Source organism: Diabrotica undecimpunctata, chromosome 2 (assembly GCF_040954645.1).
Source record: "Diabrotica undecimpunctata isolate CICGRU chromosome 2, icDiaUnde3, whole genome shotgun sequence".
Taxonomy (NCBI): domain Eukaryota; kingdom Metazoa; phylum Arthropoda; class Insecta; order Coleoptera; family Chrysomelidae; genus Diabrotica; species Diabrotica undecimpunctata.
Genome location: NC_092804.1, coordinates 99,385,733 through 99,410,137, shown reverse-complemented (window position 1 = coordinate 99,410,137; position 24,405 = coordinate 99,385,733). Strand labels below are relative to the sequence as shown.

Sequence of the window (24,405 nt, the reverse complement as noted above, 5' to 3'; positions counted from 1 at the left end):
ATGTGAATGAATAATTTATAAAATATACAGTCACAACCATTTAAAACAACTCAAGGAGTTAGACCAGGGGGAAGTCTCAGTCCAGTGCTATTCATAAATGTAATAGATGAGATAGTGAAAGAATGTAAGAAAACATTCAAGAAATTCTGCATCGGTTGGAACAGAATGCAAATGGTAAACGCTGAGATATGTATATTTGCAGACGACATAGTATTCATTGCGGGAACTGCAGAAAAACTAAAATACAACTTAGAGAAATGGAACCTAGAAGCAAGCAAATACAACTTAAACATAAACAAAGAGAAGACTCAGATAATGAAAATATCAAAGAAACAAGAGACGGAAGATCAAATAGAAGTAATGATAGACCAACAAAAAATAATACAGACAAATTCATACAAATACTTAGGAACAGTAATCAACAACAAAGTAGACATTGAGGACGATCTTAACAACAGAATGGAAAACACAGGAAAACTATTCCAAGCACTAAATAGAGGATTCCTTAACAACAAAGAAATATCAACAAAGACCAAGATGACAATATACAAAACAATATATAGACCCACAGTGACATATGGAGCAGAAAATTGGATATTAAACAAAAGACATCAGAGCAGAATTCAGGCAGCAGAGATGAAATACCTCAGAAGAACGATCGGAGTAAAAAGAACTGATAGAATCAGAAATGAAGAAATAAGAGAAAGACTCAAAATCAAACCGATACTCGACTCAATCAAGGAGAAAAAATTGACATGGTTCGGACATCTAACCCGGATGGACAATAATAGACAAGTAAAAAGAGTGTGGGACGCCAAACCAATAGGGAAGAACAGAAGAGGAAGACCCATTAAAGAATAGAACAGTGACATCTCGCAGATACTGCAGAGTAAGGGTAAGACTTGGCAGGAAGTAACACAAATGGCATACAATAGGCAGGAATGGAGAAAGTTTGTTAAGAGCTAGGACACCTCAGAAGACTGTGAATTATTGTAATTTAATGAATTGTATTATAAACGGCCCAACACCGAAAGGTACAAATGGGTCTACTGATTAAGTAAGTAAGTAAGTAAGTTATAAAGGATTTTAAATTAATAAAAGTATTACTTATATGTATTTTTCTTTTACTTTGTGGTATTGCCGTAATTTTGATAAAATGTATCAGTATATAAGTCCGACCCTGTATACAACTATAAATAGAAGATAAAATCCGAAATATCTTGCTACGAACAGTACTTAGTGGAATACTCCCCTACAAGTCATTTTAAAAAGTTTATCTAATTTTATAAATTAGGTTAACTGATAGTCATTAGAAACACTTATTGTCAATGTAGACAGATTGAGTGAATAAACTTTCAAATATATATATATATATATATATATATATATATATATATATATATATATATATATATATATATATATATATATATATATATATATATATATTCTCAAGGTTTCAAATATTAGTTTACTCTTGTATACATTTTTAAGTTAATAGTTCTGTTCTGCGAAAATACAACAAAAATGATAAAACGAACGCGTTATATTTTTAACATTTGGTTATTCTTTGATTTTACAGTATATGTGGTAGTAGTAACATATATGCAACCTAAACTGGTCTTTTTAGGTTGGGCTGCACTCCGAAAAATGAGACGACAGGTGGACAAAAATATTAGAGACCACGTACAGACAAGCAAAGCCGCGGAAGACCCCAACGCGATGAACTAATTACCTCAAAAGAATTGTGACCAATTGGATAGTAGAGGCGCAAAACAGAAAAAGATGGAAATATCTGGAGGAGGCCTATGTTCAACAATGAACAAAGCAAGGCTGATTGATGATGACGAATGATTAACATATATAATTAGAAAGGTAAGATTTCGTGGAAACCGGACATATGAACAAAATTATCATAGTACATTCTCTTACCTGATGTTTTATTTCTCTAAACAGTCTTTCTTTTTCAGGGCACATATCAGGACATGTCCCGACTGTAGCCGATGACTGTTCTGTAGGATTTCGCTTCAGTTTAAGTTTCATCAATTTGTCTCTGGCCTCCAAAATTCTATACTTATCATCAACAGTACAACCTTGAGACACAACTAACTTTACCAGTTCTATTTCCTCTGCAGATAGGGCAGCACTAAAAATTTTAATTTTTCAGGATAATGTACACATTCGTAGATATACTAAAAAAATAAATAAAACTGTCATAACACTACTGTATACTTGTAATGCACCTGAACACAATTTGATAAAAGTTAAATTACAATAAAGTCTCCTACATGTTATTGTATTAAAACGTCGCTTAGTAATAACACTCAAATGTAAAGCACTCTGTGCTTTAGATAGAAAGATAAAAAATATTAAGCATCAGATATATTGATGACTTAGAGGATGTTATACAGAGTGGTCCTTAAGTAATTGTACAAAAAGAAACCGTAGATTATACACTTTAAAATATTACGATTTAAGCCAAATTGCTTTAATAAAATGTTGATATTAAGAAAGATACAGGGATAAAGATACATTATTTTAACAAAAAAAGGTATACTTGTTAATAACTTCAAAACTCAGCAGTTTTCGAGATAATCGCATTTTACAAATCAACTACATAATTCAGATTTAACGCAATTACTCGCAACGAAAGAAAATTAGACAAAAGCATCAATACTTCTGAATTTTGGTATAAAATACTGTTGTGAATTTATTAATTGTTAAGTCTTTAATTTATAATGTCTTGTTCTTATCTTAATTCATTAAAAAGCACAATAACTGATATTTATTTATTTATCACTACATATACAATAATTTATTAGTAGGCGAGCGTAACAATATCGCGAGCGCGAATCTTCTTTATTAACTGTTTCTTCAATTAGAGTTCCGTTATTATATACCAGTGCCGTTATCTCGAAAAGTCTAAAACCTTCGATGGCGAAACGGTAAAGGCAAACTGGATTTCCCTCGCATCGGTTCGCCCTTATTCCGGAAGGTCATTCAGGTAAATCGAAGTCTCTCGTAAAATCTAAAACATATTAGCATTAGTCATCATATATTTTACAGTTATTTTTAGGCCAGGATAGTTATCGTAACATTGCCCCCCTCTTAAAAGATGGTTCCTCCTGGAACCTTGTCGGGACTGGAACCGGAACTGTATGCTGGTATCGGCAACTGGACCCTCTTTTACAACTTCCAGTTGTATAAAAATGACAAGGGACGGTTTTCTCTCCGCACCAGTAACTATGCGGATTGCAACAGACTAACACCTGGACTTCGGTGTCTTTGAAGATCTCCTCCACCATATTTCGGATAACCCTCCAATCTAATTGGCGGCACTCCAACTTTGGTATGGCTAACTTTTGCACGTCGGACTCTAGTACGTGCTCTCTCAATTGAAGTAAGGCTTCCCATACATCTCGGTAGGTAGGTTGGTCACGGGCAGTGTCTTTTGTCACCAGGTAGAAAAGGTAACGTGATGCATCTTGGAGCTTCAAGGTTTTACCGGGAGCTGGCACTTGGCATTGAAGTTCTGCAACTCGACCAAACTTCCTTCGAAAGACGGATGCCAACCCTGGTGCGTCCTTGATACTGGCCGGGATGGTAAGGGCCAGCGAGTAGTCATCGGGGAGCGCGAGTAGATCTTGCTTTTCTTCAGTGGTAACACCATGTCTCGCTTTACCGGTACCTCCATAGGCACCCATGAATTCCTCAAACGTGAGGTCACACACATCTTGGACTTGGTTTACTTCCACTTCTTCATCTACGTCGTGGTCACCTTCGAAAGACGCCAGCCGGTTATGGTGTACTATCATCGGCTTTCCCCTCGGAATCTTGCTTATTCGATAGATGACATCGTTGATTTTCTCCATGACGAGGTATGGACCTTCCCAAAACTGCTGCAATTTGGGAGAACAACCTTTTCGCTTCTTGGGATTATACAGCCATACTTTGTCGTTCTTCTTAAAGCAACCCTTTTCGACTTGTGTATCGTACCGTTTCTTCATTCGGTCGCTAGCGATCTGAAGGTGGGAACGGACCAACTCATGTACATCGTCCATTCTTCTTCGTAATTCGATCACATAATCTTCACCTGCTACATCTTCTCCAGGTCGACACCCAAATTCTAGATCACAAGGTAGTCGCATTTCGCGTCCGAATAGGACTCTGGCTGGTGTCTGGCCCGTTGATTCGTTAACAGCAGATCTGTAGGCCATTGTGAAGAACGGAAGGTATTGGTCCCAGTCTCGCTGATGATCGGACACCATCTTTGTCAAATACTTGCCAACTGTCCTATTCATTCGTTCTACCATACCATCCGATTGCGGATGATACGCGGTAGTTCTTGTTTTCTTCATGCCTAGTCTATCACATATTCCTTGGAATAGATCACTTTCGAAGTTCCTGCCTTGGTCACTATGGATCTCCAAAGGCACTCCAAATCGGCTGATATATTCTTGGATCAACTTATCTGCAACGGTGGCGGCCTTCTGGTCTGGAAGTGCATAAATCTCGACCCACTTAGTGAAGTAAAGTAATCCATTACTACCAACATGTACTTGCCCCCATTTTCACTTTCTGGAAATGGCCCTGCAATGTCCAAAGCTATTCTTTCAAACGGGCTTCCAACATTATATTGTCTCATAGGAGCTCTCCTTTTCCGGTGAGGCCCGTTACTCGTAGCACAAATAGTACATTTCTTACACCAGTCTTTTACGTCGTCGGAACTGTTCATCCAATAAAACCGTTCCCGAATTTGCTGAAGGGTTTTCCTTACACCAAAATGCCCTCCCGATGGACTGTCGTGTAACTGACGAAGTACTTCGGCTATTCTGCTCTTTGGGATCACCAACTGTCTTCTTTTCTCTGAACCGTCATCATTTTCCAGGACTCGTTTGAGCAAGCCATCTTCGATGATAAATGAGTCCCACTGGGCCCAATACGTCTTAACTACTGAGCATAGGTTTGATATTTCCTGCCAAGGTGGTCGACGGTTTTCCTCTTTCCATTTTCGGATTTTCCGTATAACTGGATCTCTCTCTTGTTCTTCCCTTATCTTAGTAGGCGTCCAGTCGTCGTTGACAATCGTCGTTCTTAGCACTGCTGCTTCCTTGGATTCCGTTTTGTTGCAGTGGGAACACTCTGCTGGGCATGGCCTTCTGGAAAGAGAATCAGCATTTCTGTGGCTAACTCCGGCTCGGTGCTCAATCTTAAAATCGTATTCTTGGAGTCGTTCGATCCACCTGGCTATCTGACCCTCTGGATTCTTAAACTGCATCAACCACTTAAGGGCGGCATGGTCGGTTCGGATTAAAAACTTCCTTCCATAGAGGTATTGATAGAAGTGCTCTACTGATTTCACTACTGCCAGAAGTTCTCTTCTCGTGACGCAATAATTCCGCTCAGGTTTTGAAAGAACTTTACTAAAATATCCGAGGACTCGTTCCTGTCCTCCTTGAATCTGAGACAGCACTCCTCCAATTCCCACATTACTTGCATCTGTATCTAAGATGAACTCTCCTTCTGGCAGTGGATACCCTAAAATTGGTGCTGTTATTAAATGCTTTTTCAAGGTCTCAAAGGCATTTTGGCAGTCTGTATCCCAGCGGTAATCTCTTGCTTCCTCCGTAAGTCGCGTTAATGGCTTAGCGATATCTGCAAACTTCTTAATAAACCTCCGGTAGTAAGTACATAGTCCAAGAAAACTTCTCACTTGATGTTTGTCAGTTGGTTTTGGCCATTCCTTAATGGAATCGATTTTCCCCTTATCCACGGCCACTCCTTCTTTACTGACTATATGACCCAGATAATTGACTTTACCTTGAAATAGCTGGCACTTCTTGGGGTTTAGCATCAATTGGGCAGCTTTAAGTCGATTAAAAACGTTTTCTAAATTCCTCAAATGATCTTCGAATGTCTCCCCCAAGACGATTATGTCATCTAAATAAACCAGGCATGTTTTCCAAGATAACCCTCTCAACACATTTTCCATAAGCCTCTCAAATGTCGCAGGAGCATTACAGAGTCCAAATGGCATAACGTTGAATTGCCACAATCCAGATCCTGTGGTGAAGGCTGTCTTTTCTTTATCTACTGGGTCCATTTCTACCTGCCAGTATCCAGACTTCAAATCCAAAGTAGAAAACAATTTACTTCCAGCCAATGTGTCCAATGTGTCATCGATCCGAGGCAGAGGATAACTATCTTTCTTGGTAACGTTGTTCAGCAAACGGTAATCCACACAGAACCTCGTCGTTCCGTCTTTCTTCTTAACCAGGACCACCGGAGAGACCCATGGGCTCGTAGAAGGTTCTATCACCCCGTCTTTCTTCATTTCCTGAACAATCGTTTCAGCTTCCTCTCTCTTCGCCTGTGGTAATCGTCGAGCTGTTTGACGAATTGGCTTAGCATTACCAGTATCAATTTTATGCTTAACAACGGTAGTTCTTCCCGTCTGTCCTCCTTTCGGTACGAAAATATCACGATACTGCCGAAGAAATTCCCTTAATTTCCTTTTCTCCATCTGATTTAGAGACTGTCCTGCAACTGCAACCATTTGGTCGAATTTGTCGTTGGAATTATCAGATGTTGTCGCCTGACGGATTATGGATGTCACAGGTACACAAGTTCCTACCTTTGTCTCTTTCTTGATGGTCACTGGGTAGTCGTTGACATTGATAAGTCTCACAGGAATTTCTTTGGCCGAAGTCACCAATTCCTTTCCAATTATGATTTCACGGCCAACCTCATCGTCGTGGTTCCAAGGCTCCATCATAACAGGTGTCCCTTCGTCTACAATTCCCTGTAGTCGCGCTACTATGATCGTTTCGCTTCTCGCAGGCACGACTGTATCTTCTGTAATGGCTGCTTGCACAGTGTTGTCATTATGTGGATGGAGAAATACCTCCTCGTTGCCAACTTTGATTACCTTATTCTTAAAATCCAATTGGAATCCATGCATATTCATTACGTGCATTCCTAATATAACATCCTCTTCGATGTCAGCAACTATAACAGTATGGACGAACTTTTCTGCTCCAATTCAAAATTGTACCTGGATTTCTCCATGAATGTTAGCATTTTCACCTGTAGCGGTCCGAAGTCGCAACCTCGTTGGTAACAGTTTCTTTCGGCTGTTTATAACTGTCGGGCGTATAATGGTTCTGGTCGCTCCGGTATCCACCAACAACGTATGCTTTTTACCATTTATGTCTCCATCTACATATACACTATCTTCACGACATTTCAAAGAAGCTATTAGTATGAGAGGGTCTTTGGAAAAGTTCTGGGTCGAAGCTGCCCCCCTAAGGCTGACCCGTTCTAGTTTTCCTGATGGTGAGTTTCTTGATTTGCGTCGTACCTAGGGTGCTTACAGGAGCTTCGTACGTGTCCTATTTCGCCACAATTCCAGCATCTGATGGTCTTCGTTTTCTTGTATGTCATGCTTTTTATCATATTAACGAGCTGGTCAAGTTTATCTTCATCTCCTTCCTCTTTTACAGTTCTAACTTTACTGTACCCGCCAGAGGCCTGCGTAGCTGACTCGTATTCGAGGGCGGCGGATAAGATATCAACCAGCGTTTTGTGACGAGCTAATCGCAGTGTTCTCTGCATTTCATGATCACGAAGACCATCAATAAACGTTTGAACGGCCAATTTTTCCATCATGTCTTCGGGAGCTGTTGGATAAGCATATCGTACTAATCTGGCAATATCTACCTCATATTCTTGAAGAGCCTCATCTTTCTCCTGTCTACGATTTTTAAGCTGTGACTGATATACATGCTCCAAATGTTCGTGGCCATATCGCATATTTAACCTCTTCTTCAGTTGTTCGAAATCATCGGTCTCCTCTACGGCTATGGTCTGAAGCACATCTAAGGCATCTCCTCGAAGAGCGATAGTCAGGTTTACAGCCTTTTCTTTTTCAGACCATCCATTTGCTCTTGCGGCTGATTCGAACTGTTTCATGTAGTTGTTCCATGATGATTTTCCGTCGAAAGTTGGGACTTTCACATGGACAGTACCTCCACTTCCTTCAAATTTCGGTCGTGTTTCCAACTTACATTTCGTCTCGTATTCTTTTGTCTCCACTGTAATTGGATTGTTTCCTCTCTCTGCTGTCCCGGTTTCCTCCATCTTCCTTTCTATCTCTTTAATCTTTTCTTCGAAGGCCGACATATCGGCAGCAACTTGGTTTTTTAGCGAAGACATTCTATTGTCGAGGGCAGACATCTCAGAAGTTACTTTAGAGATTTCCAAAGAGATATTAGCAGAGACTTTGCTTTCCAGCGAAGAAATCTCGTTAGAAACTTTGTCTTCCAAAGAAGCGATGTCGCCGGAAACTTTGTTCTCTAATGATGCGATATCACCAGAAACTTTGTTCTCTAATGATGCGATGTCACCAGAAACTTTGGCTACATCACCAGAAACTTTCGAAATCGACGAGAGGACAGCATCATGCTTGTCTTCAAATATATAAGTTTCCGGATCCAAACCTTCTTCTTTTAAAGCGTTCTTTAGTCGTTGGACTAAATCAGCCTTTTTCCCGGTAGAAGCTAATTCCCTATCTTCAAGATGCCTTCTTAAATCCGTAACTGTGAGCTCATAAATCGTCGTCATTTTCACAATTTATTTTATATTCACTTGTATTATTATTATAAGTCTAATTTATGTTCGATCTCACTTCTGCCACCATTTGTTGTGAATTTATTAATTGTTAAGTCTTTAATTTATAATGTCTTGTTCTTATCTTAATTCATTAAAAAGCACAATAACTGATATTTATTTATTTATCACTACATATACAATAATTTATTAGTAGGCGAGCGTAACAACAATATCGCGAGCGCGAATCTTCTTTATTAACTGTCCCTTCAATTAGAGTTCCGTTATTATATACCAGTGCCGTTATCTCGAAAAGTCTAAAACCTTCGATGGCGAAACGGTAAAGGCAAACTGGATTTCCCTCGCATCGGTTCGCCCTTATTCCGGAAGGTCATTCAGGTAAATCGAAGTCTCTCGTAAAATCTAAAACATATTAGCATTAGTCATCATATATTTTACAGTTATTTTTAGGCCAGGATAGTTATCGTAACAATACCTTTAATAAAGTTAATAGTTAGCAAGCAGATATCCTACATGTTATTGTATTAAAACGTCGCTTAGTAATAACACTCAAATGTAAAGCACTCTGTGCTTTAGATAGAAAGATAAAAAATATTAAGCATCAGATATATTGATGACTTAGAGGATGTTATACAGAGTGGTCCTTAAGTAATTGTACAAAAAGAAACCGTAGATTATACACTTTAAAATATTACGATTTAAGCCAAATTGCTTTAATAAAATATTATAGATATTAAGAAAGATACAGGGTGTTAAAGTGGAAATTTAAAATTTTAATTTTCGCTATAATTTTTATGTTTGTGAACATTTATGTATCAAAATTCATAACTGGGTACTATTGAACATCATAAATTATAATTTGATGCATGCTTTAATGTAGCTGATAGAGGGAGCCACATATGCCACATATGTGACATACATTTGCACTTAACTTTTTTGCTCTCTAAGTTACCGGTGTTTGTTATATAAAATATTAAAGATACATTATTTTAACAAAAAAAAAGGTATACTTGTTAATAACTTCAAAACTCAGCAGTTTAAGAGATAATCGCATTTTACAAATCAACTACATAATTCAGATTTAACGCAATTACTCCAAGCAACGAAAGAAAATTAGACAAAAACATCAATACTTCTGAATTTTGGTATAAAATACCTTTAATAAAGTTAATAGTTAACGAAATATTAAATAAAATAAATATATTAGCAGGATATAATAGCAGAATTTGACAAAATAACAGAATAATTGGATTTTACATCAAACATTTTACGTTGTATGTTAAATTAAAATCATTATCAAAATATTTTATTTATAAACCAAATTAAGAAATAGTTAAACTAAATAACATTAAACTTTTTGTCAAAGTAAGTGTTCGATATGTCCACCATTTTATTTAATTCATTTGTCAATACATTCCATAAAAGATCGTCTCATATCAAATAGCATCATTGGTTATAAAGAAACTGCTGCAGAATCTATGGTTTCTTTATGTACAATTACTTAAGGACCACCCTGTATATGGTCAATATTAATAACCGGAGTCGAGGCATGGGCGCTAAAGACAGTGAACTTATATAAACCAAATGCCTCTAAAATTTCAAATTATCAGGCGAAAATGATAACAATAGCACACAAAACGGGATGTGGCACTCCGGGAGTGACCGAGTAGTGGAAGCATAGCTTTCTTCTATTATATTTATTTTTTCATTTTATGAATTTTATCAATTTTATTATTATATTGTTTTTGTTTTATTTATTTTATTTTACGTTATTTGATTTTATTTTATTTTAACTTTTTTTTTTTGTTTTATTACGAAACCCGCGTTGGGCTGCGTTTACTAATCCAATTAGTGTGTGGTCACGCGATCTTCGTTACAGTCGTTTCATTTTACCGTTTCAGTCGTTTTTATGTTTTCTGCTAGTCTGTCACCAGCAGCGACAGCAACAGCAGTGGTAAACACAATAACAAAGTAGGAAGTCCAAGCACTACAAAAAATAAAGGAAGCTAAAGTAGTTGGAGCACATAATATTCGTAAGATATAACCAAATTGAGTAATAATAATGGGTTGTCGAGATACCTACCACAATAAATAAAAAATCCCATTTTCGTCACAATATGTCTAATCGGAATAATAGATAAGAAGTTACAAATTGACACCCCATCGTTTAATTCAATATATATTATGGATATGAATGAACGTATGAATTGGCCAAATGCAACCTTCAACTAAAATGGCGTAACTTATACTTATACAAGTGTCAGCTCATAACAAGTTCATAATGAAAGTGATTTGATTAAAGATTTCATTTTAGTAATCACTTATTTTACCACAACATTTTTTTGAAATTGATATCGATTGTAGACAGGCGATATATCGGTGGAGCTCACTATACTCCACACATGGTTCTAAAACTATTGTGGCATTTTTTATATTAATTATTATATTTTATAGCCGTAATGGTAATAAAAAGATATTTTATATTTACCGCATCGATTTCCACTACGGAAATTGTTCTAAATAAACTTCTAAATAAAAAATAAAGATAAAGTTCCCCAAGAAAGTCTATTTGGATAACGATTTCCAACATTTTCGAATTAGAGTTAGTGTATATACAATATACACCGGTATTTAGGCGCCACGCCCTTCCGGTAGGGATCTATGGAGGAGTATCACCGAGACACAAGCCCTTACCTCTTGCCGTACTGCTCCACCATAGGTTTTTTCCACCATTTTTATTTTTCTGTACACCGAGCCGGGGCTTGAACATACATCCATTGGTTTATTCGACAGTGAAGCGAATGAGAATCAGCCGCCTGGCCCGCTTTGGCTATCTGACCGACGGTCGATAATTATACATTTATTATACCTATCTTTATACATAGTATATATATATATATATATATATATATATATATATATATATATATATATATATATATATATATATATATATATATAACGGTTCATAAATTTCCGCGCTCAGATAAATGAAAATTACTAAGTTCTCGGTAAGAAAAAAAGCAAAAAAAGATGAAACTAAATTCCAATAAGTTATTACCGACTACAAAAATGGGGATACTATTAAGTAAGGGAAATATATTACGCGTTATTGTGACAATTGTAGGTATTACAAAATCGAGACAAAAAGGGATACATTACCACAGTTATTTACAATAAATCAGTTCCTCTCATCAGGGAAGAGTTCCAATCAGGCTCTTCTCATTGCTACCTAAAAAGTTTCAGTTGTTAAAAAATCTCTTCGTGAGATTGCGGACTTCATCTCTACGTGGTGATCAAGGATACAGAAGTTTGTCATGTTTGAATAAATAGTAGGTATTTTTGATACAACGTTGTATTATTTTCTAATACAATATTCAACATTAACAAGGAAACTCGACATTAACCAGGTAATGTCAACAGCTCTGAATTTCGTATGAAATTAACATTACATTTCTGTTAAAGTTAAGATTTTCCAGTTAATGTCGAGATATTATCCATTTTCGAAGTTTAACCGTAACATTAATGGGTCAACAGTTGTACTGATCTTGTCAGTGACACCTTTAATAAAAGGTAGAATAGGAGAAACGGAGAACGATTGAACAACATAAGATACGCTGATGATACTGTCACTTTTGCAGACAGACTTAAAGGTCTGCAGACACTTGTCTCCAGGGTGGCACCAACTTTTGTTATCTGGGTGCAAACTTAAATGAACAGTGGGACCAATCGACGGAAATTAAGATAAGGATCGAGAAGGCAAGATCAGCTTTCGTCAAAATGAAAAAAATCTTTAACAGCCACGATATAAAATTGGAAATAAAAGTTCGTTTACTAAAATGCTACTGGAGTCATGGACCTTAACTGAAGCATCAGTGAAGAGACTCGAAGCATTTGAGATGTGGTGCTATAGACGCATGTTGAGGATTTCTTGGATACACAGAGTTACCAACGAAGAAGTACTACATAGAATGGGTAAAGAGCGCGAACTAGTCATAATCATAAAACGTCGCAAACTAGAATACCTGGGCCATATAATGCGCAATGAACAAAGATGCAACCTACTTCGGACCATACTTCAAGGTAAAGTGCATGGGAAAAGAGGTCCGGGACGAAGAAGAATATCCTGGCTGCATAACCTGCGAAAATGGTTTAACTTAACCGCTACCGGACTTTTCAGGGCAGCAGTCAACAAAGTCAGAATAGCCATGTTAGTGTCCAACATCCGTAACGGATAGGCACTATAAGAAGAAGAAGAATAGGATTTGAAATTTCCGCGGGAGCTATATGTGGTTTCAGTTGTTTTCCGGGTTTAACTCCGCGTTAAATAGTTTTGGTTTTTAGAAAAACCATTGTTTTGGAGACGTTTCGGCAAGGTCACACTTGCCATTGTCAAGTCAGATTAGTTCTTCGCTATTTTATTTTCTACGTTTTTCTGCAGAATTGGTTTCCACGTATTTCATCTCTGGTGTTTAAATTTTTCGGATGTTTTTCGATTTCTATGGCTTCCCTGATTACACGTCTGGCCTTATTTTCGATGTTGGCTAACATTTTTGTTCCATTTAAGTCTATTTTGTGTCCTGTGTTTATGACATGTTGTGCTAGGGATGAAGTTTTATCTTTTCTTTCGATGGCGTTTCGATGTTCTTCGCGTCTAACCTGTATCCTTCGATTTGTTTGTCCGATGTACGATTTATCGCAGTCTTCAGGATTCTGTATACGCCTTGATTTTCCAATGCAACTTTTGTTTTTAATGATGGTAATATGGTTACTGCTGATTTTGTCTGTCGTACCCTTTATATAGGGCAGGATAGTTTTTCCGACTGGTTTTTCTTCTTTTTCTGGATCTGTGCTGTTGTTTCGGGATTTCTGTGCTTTTTCAATCGTGGACATGGAGAAACCATTTTTTCTTAGAGCTGTTTTGACTTTATGCATTTCTTCGTTCTTATGGTCCTCATCTGCCAGTTTCTCAGATCTTGTTATTAAGGTTTTTATTAGCGAATTTAATTGTGCAGGATGATGGTGTGAGTCTGCGTGTAAGTACCTGTCAGTATGGGTTGGTTTTCGGTATACTGTATGTCCTATGCATCCGTCTTCTTTCTTAATAACTAACACATCTAGTAATGGAAGTTGTTGGTTATTCTCCTGTTCCATGGTAAACTGTATTTTTGGATGGATATTGTTAATGTGTTCTAGGCATTCATTAAGTTTCTCTTCTCCATGTGTCCAGATAATAAATGTGTCATCAACATACCTAAGCCACAGTTTGGGCTATTAATTAGAATTTTCTTTAATTTATAGAAGGCGGCTCTGGCTTTTTTAATGCATATTCTTATTTCTTTATTTATATCCCAGTTATCGTTAACGTTTGCGCCCAAATAGGTAATATTGTGAAATCTTTCTAACTCTATTCCATACGCTCTGATGTTCGTTGGTTGTAACTCCGTTTTGCTGACAATCATAAGTTTTGTCTTAGAAGTATTAAGTTTTAGCCCATATTCATCACATGCTTTGGTTACCCTGTTTATAAGTCATTGCAGGTCTTCTTCATTGGAGGTAATAAGTACCGTGTCATCTGTATACCTGAGATTGTTGACATTAATTCCGCTGATTTTAATGCCTGTATCTTCAACTAAGGCTTCTTTGAAAATAAATTACATCCTTGCCTCACTCCACGTCGTATTTCCACTGCTTCCGTCGTGTTGTGTCCAATTCGTATGTTTGCACATTGATGCCAATACAAATTTTTGATAATACTGAGAATAATAGATTTCCCAGTGGACACCAGTTTGAAGGTTTAAATTTCCTAAAATCCATTATGTGAACTTGGTGGGGAGCGGATCCCCAAACAGCACTACTTTTTTATAGAGTGTATATAAGATGAATCATTGGTTATGGTTATACACTTTATGGAACAGCCAATAAAATTAACCTAAGTAAAGTGGATATTATAAAGAACAAAGCACTAAGAATATGTATGGGAACAATGAAATCTACACCTCTCAAACCCCTAAGAGCAGAAGAAAAAAACAGCCCTTAGGACTCAGAGGATCATTTTTTGCAGAAAAAAACAATGGTTAAATTACAAAGGAAAGGAGCACCTATCATTAGCAATATATTCAAGCTTAACGAATATGATTTAACTAACCCTTTTTGGAGAATAAAAACTCTCCTCCTATTTGCAAAGGACTAAGAAATGTGGCTAAACAACAAACAACACAAATAGAATTCGATTACTTCAGCTTAGTCAGCATATGTTGTGTGTTTATAGTACCCAATCAGATACAAAAAAAAATCAAGTTACATAAACATACATCTATTTTTAGAGCTGACGCTATAGCAATACAAAAAGCATTAGAATATGTACAGCAGGACAATTACCAAAATGTAATTATTTTTATAGATTCGCTTTCAGTTTTAAAAAATTTGAATTCCAATACATGCAACCACATTATACTTAACATTAAAAATAGACTTAAAAATTTATAAGATCTTAATAAAAATATTAAATTCAACTGGATCAAATCACACGCAGGTATAACAAACACTGAAGTCACAGATAACATTCCCAAAGAAAGTATACAAATGGGAGAAGATATCTAACAAGAATGGGTGAATTATTAATAGAAGAACATATAAATTTAACAAAACAAAAAATGTTGAAGAAGTGGACATACTTATGGCCAGAGTACTGTTTTACAAATCCAACTTGATATACTAAAATAGAAACCAAATTGAGAAGAAATCCTTGGTATAGCAAATATGCTTACAGTGGTAGAAGTATGTCAGTAGAATGATGTTTGGTCATGTGTGTTATCAAACAGATTTGCATAAAATCAAAATACACTAGAGACCTTTGTGAGGTTTTTAACATAAATGGATATCTGGACCACATTTTCTTTGAGTGTATAAAATATAGCGCACAACCTGTTGAACTCTTCAAGAAACTTCTACAATTCAAAATCAAAAGCCCATATAATATCATGTATCTGCTGGCTTTGGATAGAAAAGAGATTTATGATTGCTTGTTATCTTTTGTTAAAACAGTGAAAATTCAACTATAAGATTATCTTTATTTTACTTCTCATGTTTTTCCTTAATGTTTATACCCACACTATATGAGGTGTACCTTGTGTTGTCAACAAAAATGTCCTGATTGACCCCCGGACAAGAAGAGTGTAACCAGGACAAGAAGAGTGTAATCCCTGTTAAATCCTTTTAATAAAATAATATAAGTAATGATTCTGGTTGCTATTAAAAAAATACTATTCTTTTTCATGCTTTGATTTACCATAAGTGTGTACAAAAAATATCAGTCATTTCATTTGTTGCTATATTAACCTGTCATTAGTTTTGTCATAATGATTAGTGATTAGTTTTTTGTACCTGGATATAAAGTAAATTTAAACTCACCTCATGGATTTATTTGCTTTAACAGTTTTTTTACCTCTGGCCTTAGGTTCACTTTTCCAAGTTGGTTTTAATTTTGTAACTCTTGGAGAAACATTCTTGGGAGGCCTAGTTGGACCTAAATTGAAGCAATGTTAATATCTTAGGTAAACTCTGATACATATCAGATTTTTAAGACCGCAATTTGGAAAGGTCTATAAGGTCAAATATGATCCACTGGAAATCTAAAATCCAGGAAAATTCTAACTAAAATATTACCTTCTAGAGACCTATGCAATTTGGGCAGCTCTCCAGACATTGCTGCTAATTCTGCTTCAATTTCTCCCGTGTCTACCCATATAGGAACTGTTCTTTTGGAAGTTTCTTTCTTTTTTGGTAAAGTATCTTCTAGTTTAAAAACACTAAAAGTTGTTCCTCTGTAGTCTCCAGCATTATTAAGTGCTTTAAGATAACCTTCTTCATTTACATAATCTACCGTGCAGCATCGTGCTTTAGGTTTAAAGGTAATTCGTTTAAGTTTACCAAATTGTTTAAAATATTCTTTAGCAACATTTTTATCCAATATAAATTCAGGGGGATAATCTTGACATCTGAAACCAAATACTTTAGATTCAACATAAACTACTGCTACCACAACTTACATTATTTTGTAAGAATTTAAATCCATTTTTTACAATAAACTTTTAATAAGATTTTACTATTTATTATTATTAAGTTAAAAATGCCACTAATAGAGGTTATAATATACGGCGTACGGACGGACTAACGGACATCATGCAGTATATGCTGCGGTGAAGATAGCTACAAAAGTAATATATATTCCATGATACTATGATTAAGAAGATAAGATATTGCGCATAAGTCGTGACGTAATTGGAGACTTGCACGTTCGTAATTAATGTCAATTTTTTGTATGTGTCAATAAATAATTTTTAATAAATAGTTTGGAGATATCCTTTTGTGTACGATTACTGTAATTATTAAACCTTTATTTAATATTATTATTTTGCTAATTGAATAATTTTATCACAGAATGCATAAAAATCCCATTTAACTTTAACAAGAATTCAAATTCTGATCTCCAATGACTGCATGCGCGAACACGACCGATTTTGTGCTACGGGAAGATCCTATCTTGTTAGTCATAGTATCATGATATATTCTTTATCTATGGCTACAAAGAATGTCCACAGAACGAAATTTTTGTTTTGCGGTGTTGTCAGGTCCGGATAATGTATTCTTCAAAGAGAGATTTGAACAAGTACATTTTTATTATATTATTTTATGGAATCTGCAATTTTTTCAATTTATGTAAAATACGAACTAATAAATCGATGGTATAATGCACAGAAGTGGTAAGTACAAAAATAGTAATTTTCCAGGAGAACGATTTGAAAGTTTGATGTTGTGTAGAAAATGTGTTAATAAGTTTATAGCTGCCGCAATATTCTTTAATTATTCAATAGTTACTTAAGTTCATAAACAATAATATAAAAACATTTAAAATATTAGCAATAATCTTCTATGTCCAAATATGTAATAAGCAGTATGTACTGTCGCCAATACCTCAATTCCGGCTTTACGATTGGTCAAATTGCAACGATAATTGTAGCCAATGGTATTGCCCGAAATTGAGTATTGGCTGTTGTGCAAGCTCCAATGGCAGAGAGCCATGGAGCAGTTGACTTAATTAATTTCGTATATAAATATAGGTGCACAACGGCCAAAAGTTCGTTCTGGTCTGGACAGGGCTACGCAGAACCAGCCTTCTTGGCATTAGAGACCGTCTGGTTGATTTAGTTCCCAGAAACTCTGCTTTTTATTGCACCTAACCGCTGTTCTTTTATTTCAGGATTTTTCTAAGTTCTCTAGCGAGACTTAGTCTAATTTATATTTACCTAAATTGTATTTGTCAATGTAGCTTTTTCGACTTAGGATATTTCTCGTGAAATATTTTATTTCGAATTAAATCGCATTTTCGATTTAGAAGAAATTTTGGTAAGATATTTATTTCTGGTTTAATAACTTAGGATAATTTGAATGATTTGGTTATTTCTCTCAGGATTTTTCTCTTAAACGAACTTTGAATAGTTTCTTATTTGAGTTATTCAATATTTTCAGGGAATTTTAACTTAGCATAATTTCGTAAATTGTTATTTTAATTTCTCTTTCAGGATTTTTCTAAGTTCTTAAACGAACTTAGAATAGTTTTTCATATTTTTTTATTTGGTGTTTTTCGACGAATTTAGACTTGGATAATTTTGTATTTTTTGTATTTCTCTTTCAGATTCTATATTAGAACAATTTTATAATATTTTTTATATTTCTTTCAGCGACTTGGGATAATTTCTGACAAATTATTTCTTTTCCTTTAGGGACTTTGAAATATTTTCGGATGTAAAATAGCTTAGGATATTTTCTAATAATTTATTCTCATTCAGAGACTTTGAAATATTACTAATATTTTATTTCTCTTTAAGGACTTTGAAATATTTTCGGATGTAATATTTATTCTCTTTCAGGGACTTATATTATTATATTTTATTTCTTTATATTTCTAATATAAAGAAATAAAATATTATAGAAATATTTCTAATATTTTATTTCTTTTTATTGACTTTGAAATATTTTCAGACCGAAAATAACTTGAGTAATTTTACTAATATTTTATTTCTCTTTTAAGGACTTTGAACTATTGCTAGTATGTTATTTTTCTTTATCGACTTTGAAATATTTTTGTTATAAAAATAACTTAATATTTTTCTTTGAACGGCATACATGTCCTCAATACACAAAAAGGGGGACAAAAGGAATTGTAATAATTATAGAGGCATATCGGTAACCAGCACCCTGAGCAGACTGTATGGACGAATTTTGAGAAATATGATCGAGGAAGAATATAAGCACAATGAAGAGGAAGAACAAATCGGGTTCCGTGCAGGAAGATCGTGCACCGATAACGTATTTTGTCTTAAACAAATAATAGAAAAAAGATCGGCTAAGAATCTAGAAACTCATATTACTTTTGTAGACCTGCAAAAAGCATATGACAACATCCCCTTAACAAAACTGTGGACAACGTTGAAAAGATCTAACATCAACCACACATTGATAAATGCTGTACAAGAACTATATAGACTCTAAGGCACAGATAAAAACAGGAAAATATCTAGCGGAGGAATTCCTGGTTACAAAAGGCTTGCGACAGGGATGCTGTATCTCACCAACCTTATTCAAGATATATGTTGCAGCGGCATTGGAAAGATGGAAAAGAAAGGTACATAGGATAGGTATAGAGCTTAGCAATGAATGTATATATACACTCCAGTTTGCTGATGACCAGGTAGTGCTAGCGACCGACAGGGAAGACATGCAGTACATGCTAAGAAAACTGATAGAAGAATATAACGACTGGGGAATGAATATCAATACAACAAAAACCAAATATCTTTGTATTGGAAACGAGTCAGATAACATAGACCTCGAAAACGGACAACATATTTCCTGCTGTCAGAGCTATGACTACTTGGGTGTTGCCTTTGACAATACAGGAACTGATACACGGGAAATAGAAAAACGAATCACTCAAGCAAAGAAAGTCTTAGGATGTCTCAGTAGTATACTGTGGAGTAAAGAGATAACGAAAGGAAGGAAATTTAATATATATGAGACCATGATTAAAACTACTCTTCTTTATGGCGCTGAAACATGGAGAATTAGTGAAAAGAACAAAAAGCGAATAGAAGCAGTAGAGATGGATGCAATGAGAAGATCTTTAGGTATTTCCAGACGAGACCGAATCAGAAATGATGTAATAAAACAACGTATGGGAATAGAAAGAAATATAACTCAAGATATAGAGAAGAAACAATTAAGGTGGTATGGGCATGTTCAACGGATGCCAGCATCAAGACTCCCCAAAAAAGTAATAGAATGGCAACCGATAGGTCGACGGAAAAGAGGAAGACCCAGATTAGAATGGCAACACGGCGTAAACAAGTCCATGAGCGAAAGAAATTTAACAACAAACGACTGCGAAGATAGGAAGAGATGGTGTTTAGGTATCGGACAACGTCGAAAGACGTTCTAAGCCGATGTATATATATATATATATATATATATATATATATATATATATATATTTTTCTAACATTTTATTTTACTTTTGGACTTTGAAATTTTGGTATAAAAAATAACTTAGAATATTTTTCTACATTTTAGGTGTCATCGACTTAGGAAATTTTCGATAGTCGAAAATTTCCAATAACTTGCTTTGTGTTGATATTTTGTTACATGTGTTTGTTGATTCGTCCCGAAGCCACCACGACGAACACTTCTATCACATTTTGGACGAAATCGAAAATTCAACTTTTTCCGAATTTTGGGACTTAGTCTTAGGTGTGATAACTAATAACTTTCTCTTACAGATTCTTAGTTCTAAGACTAATTAACACTTTATTTGCAGATTCTTAGTTTTAGTAAACATTTATTTGCATTTCTTTAAAAAGGTATTTCCCTCTAGCTTTGTGGTCATATACGGTCTATATGTCCACGGACCGTGACCCTTATCTGCTCCGGTCCATTTCAGCTATGGATAGTGCGACTGGACCACCTTCCCTCATTCCCGAGGGTTCAGGCCAGCGACAGTACTTACCACGTCAGTCGTTCACTAAGTGGTACTTACCACATTTTGGCATTAAGATTGACAGTGTTGATAGGGGAAAAAATACCGGTAAATAGTGTTTTTGTAAAATTTTATTCATTTTTGAACTATATTCACAATACTCTTTAGGTAGAAAAAATAAAAATTGAATTGGCCACTTTATTGAATTTTGAATTTATTCAGAATCTGTATTATCATCTCGTAATGCTGTCGTAGAACAGGGTAAAGATTCATAAAACGATGTATAATCATTGGGTATTATTACACTGTTAAGCAATGAAAGTAAGTCCTTTTTTAGCCTGACTTATATGACGCTTGTTTGGATAAGCGTGTTGTTACTGAGTGTTATTTTTTATCAACAGACGAATTAATCTCATACAATTATTATTTTTACCTGTGCATTCCTCTTCTGATTGATATTGATTTCCAGCAATTGTTCGTCTGAAAGTGTATATTTGTAAAGAATCGAGTAGGGTTTCTCCTTTACAAAGCGGAACCATTTAATTTTAAGCCAGTTAACGGAATCACCTGCAGTATTTTTGGTAGTATTGTGTAGCGTTTCCTTTGACAAAAAGAGTAGGTCATAAATCTTCTCATATGTCAATGTTTGAACAATATACGGTCTAGGGTTTATTCTTGCAGCAGATATAAGTAACGCCCATTCTCTAGTTGTATAAATTTTCTTGTGTTTCCGCGCTCTTTCAATAGTTGCGAGTATAGCATCTGCTTCTAAGTAGGAATTCCCTGATTCCATACATTTGAAATCCATTGTCTCTAGGTGGTTAAAGTAATTCACTGCATACAACATGGCTGCGGAGACATATTTGTTTCTGTTTTGCTTTCCACAGGTATCGGAGAAAGAGGAAAAGTGAGAACCGTCTCTGGTAGCACTGACAGATATTTTAAAAGACACGTTCCAATTTTGTTGCTTCCATTTTTTCCATTGATCTTATCCCAAACGAAGCAATATCGATCTTTACTGTGGTTTTCGAAAAGTGTGAAGTTATATGTTAATTTCCTCTTATAATATATTTGGGATTCTGCTGCATGCGGTGTACTAAGTACACTTTGGAGATCAAACGATACTGATCTAAATGTCTGTTCGGAGTCTTTTATAGCTTTCGTCTTATCTGCTGTTTTCATGTCCATAGCAGATTTTTCCCGGTCTTTGTGTGCCGTCCACTCGGCTTTCATTTGTTCAGTTTTATCAGAATTGCTACGATAAATATTGCATTTAACGCACTGATCCTTCTTTGGTGCATAAAAAGTAAGTTGAGAATCATACGAATTAAACATTGATTTATACACGTAATAGGACACCGGTTCACCCACATTTTGTTCTTGATATAAACGATGCATTAAACTAATGTTTAAATCCGATGATAAGTATAATCTTTTCATGTCCCGACGGCAATAATGAGATTCCATTCGGGGAAAAGAATCGATATGTGCCTTAACTTGAGCTATACTATGATCATATGTATTATTTGCAGGTTTTTTACCAGTCCTTCCATCTACGCCAATGTAGTTTCCTGTGGCAGATAATAATGTATGTAAGTCGTCAATACTGCGGTGACTTATTGCTAATGTCTTGCATAGAAACTTCATACACACTCGAATCAGTTTTCCCCCACAAGTTTTTAAATGGTATTTGTAAGAATCTTGCTTCGGTTTGGTAGCTTGAGTCCGTCGACGTACAACTACGCTGGTTGTTATCAGTGAAGACAACATTTGTTTCTGTTTTTGCGTGTCTCTAAGAGCCCAGTACTCAGCACATATAGCAATATGTTGCTCCTCAGTGAAATTATATGCACATTTAAATCTAAAATAATAAAACGTGAATTGCCCTTTTATACTACAATTAATAGTACCGTGTCATACCTGCACTTGATGCAATCTACATTTTCCTGTCTCTTCTGTCCAATCGCTTTCCCTGACCTATTTATGTAAGCCTCTCCCCTCATACGGCACTTTTTTATATTCTCCCGTTTCCATAATGTAGGCATCGCTTTTCTACGCCGAGTCTTTTTGAGCGGTTCTATGTTTTCTTGAGCTATTTCTTGATTTTCTAAAAGATAAACAAGCACTCAGGTAAAAAAATAATACTAAAAATAACGCCTAATTAACACATTGTATTAAAAATAATGAGTGGTAAAATTGTGAAAAGTCATCACTCTACAGAATAAAGCTTAGAGATCAACACTTTATTATAGTTTTACACACATTTAACTTACCATTGGCCGTATTGTGAGATTCATCTTTCCTCTGAGCTATCGCTTGGTTTATACAAATTCAAAGAACCATCACTAAAGTCTACTTCATCGGTGTTTTCACCTGTATAATAAAATTCACAAATTAAAATCTAAATGCTGTGTAAAATAGCAATTCTTACAAATAATATTGAAACTTAATATAATTTTCACAATATGGCAACAGCGCGCACTGCATTAAAAATAAAATCACAAAGCAACTTTAGCAAGTAGTAGGTTCCCTAACTAAAAGCTCACCGTCTTGATCGGGTATATCAGGATTGTCTACTAAACTTTCCTCGTCACATGGAAATTCATTAGTTGAACTTATTAATATTGTTTCAGTATTTTCTACAACAATTACAATTATTAAATTTCAAACTTAACCTCACAATTCACTAAATGCCTTACCACAGTATAAATAACAACAGTATAAATTGTTGTCTATACTGTGGCCTTACCTTGTTTGGATTGGATAACAAGATTAACCATTGCTCGGCCACGTGATCCCATTTTGGAAATAATCACTTTCGTTCTTTTTTATACAAAATCACAATAAATGTCTAAATACTACAATGCCTTCTTGTTTATTGGCTGCACAACGCGAATGTTTGTTTTGTTTACGTTACGTAAACGTCTTTTTTTTCTTGTTTGAGTTGTTAAATCATATAGTGGCCATTCTCAATTATATTTTGAATTGAAAGAAAATGGATGGAGAGGCTGTCGGTGATCGTGGCACTAAATTGTCTGTGGAGCAAAAGGAAATCATGGTGGCTTTTTTGGAGGACCATGCTGATTTTGCTAAGGGCAAACTCCTTGGCCATGATGGCAAGGAAAGAAAAAAATCGATGTGGGAGATCCTTAAGTTATAACCACTAAGACTTGACTTAGTGGTTATATTCTAATATATTTTTAAATTTACTGCAGCGAGCTTAGTAATACTTACCCTAAACATTTTGGGTATCCTAGAGGCATAAACACCCTCCTCCAAATATGGTTCTAATACCCTTCTGGAATTGCTGCCTAAATTGAGCATCACTTAGTGAAAAAGGATTTTAAGTATCCCGTAACATTCTTCTTATCCACCGTTGTGAGCGTCGCATATCTGTCCTCTCTAATTCCTCCAAAACCAGCAAATGTCCGTACAACGCAGCCATATTAATACTTTTTGCCTCAGTTTTCCTTGCAAGAATCAAAACACAACCTACCTACAACCGCCTAAACTGAACCTAAGTTCACTTATCCCAGTCCAGCCAGTCATGTCAGATTAATTTCGACTCGAAATGAAATTTCAACCCAAGGTTAGTAGATATTAAGTAGGTTGTCTCGTAACTATAGACCAATCAAATGCTCGCTTTTTAAAGGCGGGAATACGTCACCCATACGACACTATTAAAATTGCCATAAGCTTCAATGCTAATAAAAGGTTCAAAAACTTAGGTTTTGCAATATATT

The 24,405-nt window shown here is 35.5% G+C and overlaps 2 protein-coding genes across 2 annotated transcripts in view; both read right to left on the bottom strand.

The window, feature by feature from the left end:
* The window catches only part of xmas (RRM_XMAS2 and SAC3_GANP domain-containing protein xmas), a 41,980-nt gene extending 25,157 nt beyond the window's left edge, over positions 1-16,823 (bottom strand). The window contains exons 1-4 of the mRNA XM_072523246.1: positions 16,680-16,823; positions 16,297-16,628; positions 16,042-16,156; positions 1,933-2,146 (exon numbers count right to left, since the gene is read on the bottom strand). Of these exons, the coding sequence (XP_072379347.1) occupies positions 1,933-2,146; positions 16,042-16,156; positions 16,297-16,628; positions 16,680-16,705 (687 nt within the window). The 5' untranslated portion in view covers positions 16,706-16,823. The remainder of the gene's footprint in view (positions 1-1,932; positions 2,147-16,041; positions 16,157-16,296; positions 16,629-16,679) is intronic.
* A 4,045-nt stretch (positions 16,824-20,868) lies between these two features.
* Positions 20,869-24,087, bottom strand: LOC140433388 (uncharacterized). The gene is made up of 4 exons (XM_072521402.1): positions 23,897-24,087; positions 22,936-23,035; positions 22,583-22,769; positions 20,869-22,523 (listed from the first exon to the last, which is right to left on the bottom strand). The coding sequence occupies exons 3-4, from the start codon at positions 22,705-22,707 to the stop codon at positions 21,494-21,496; spliced, it is 1,155 nt and encodes a 384-aa protein (XP_072377503.1). The 5' UTR covers positions 22,708-22,769; positions 22,936-23,035; positions 23,897-24,087; the 3' UTR covers positions 20,869-21,493.
* Between the last annotated feature and the right edge of the window lie 318 nt (positions 24,088-24,405).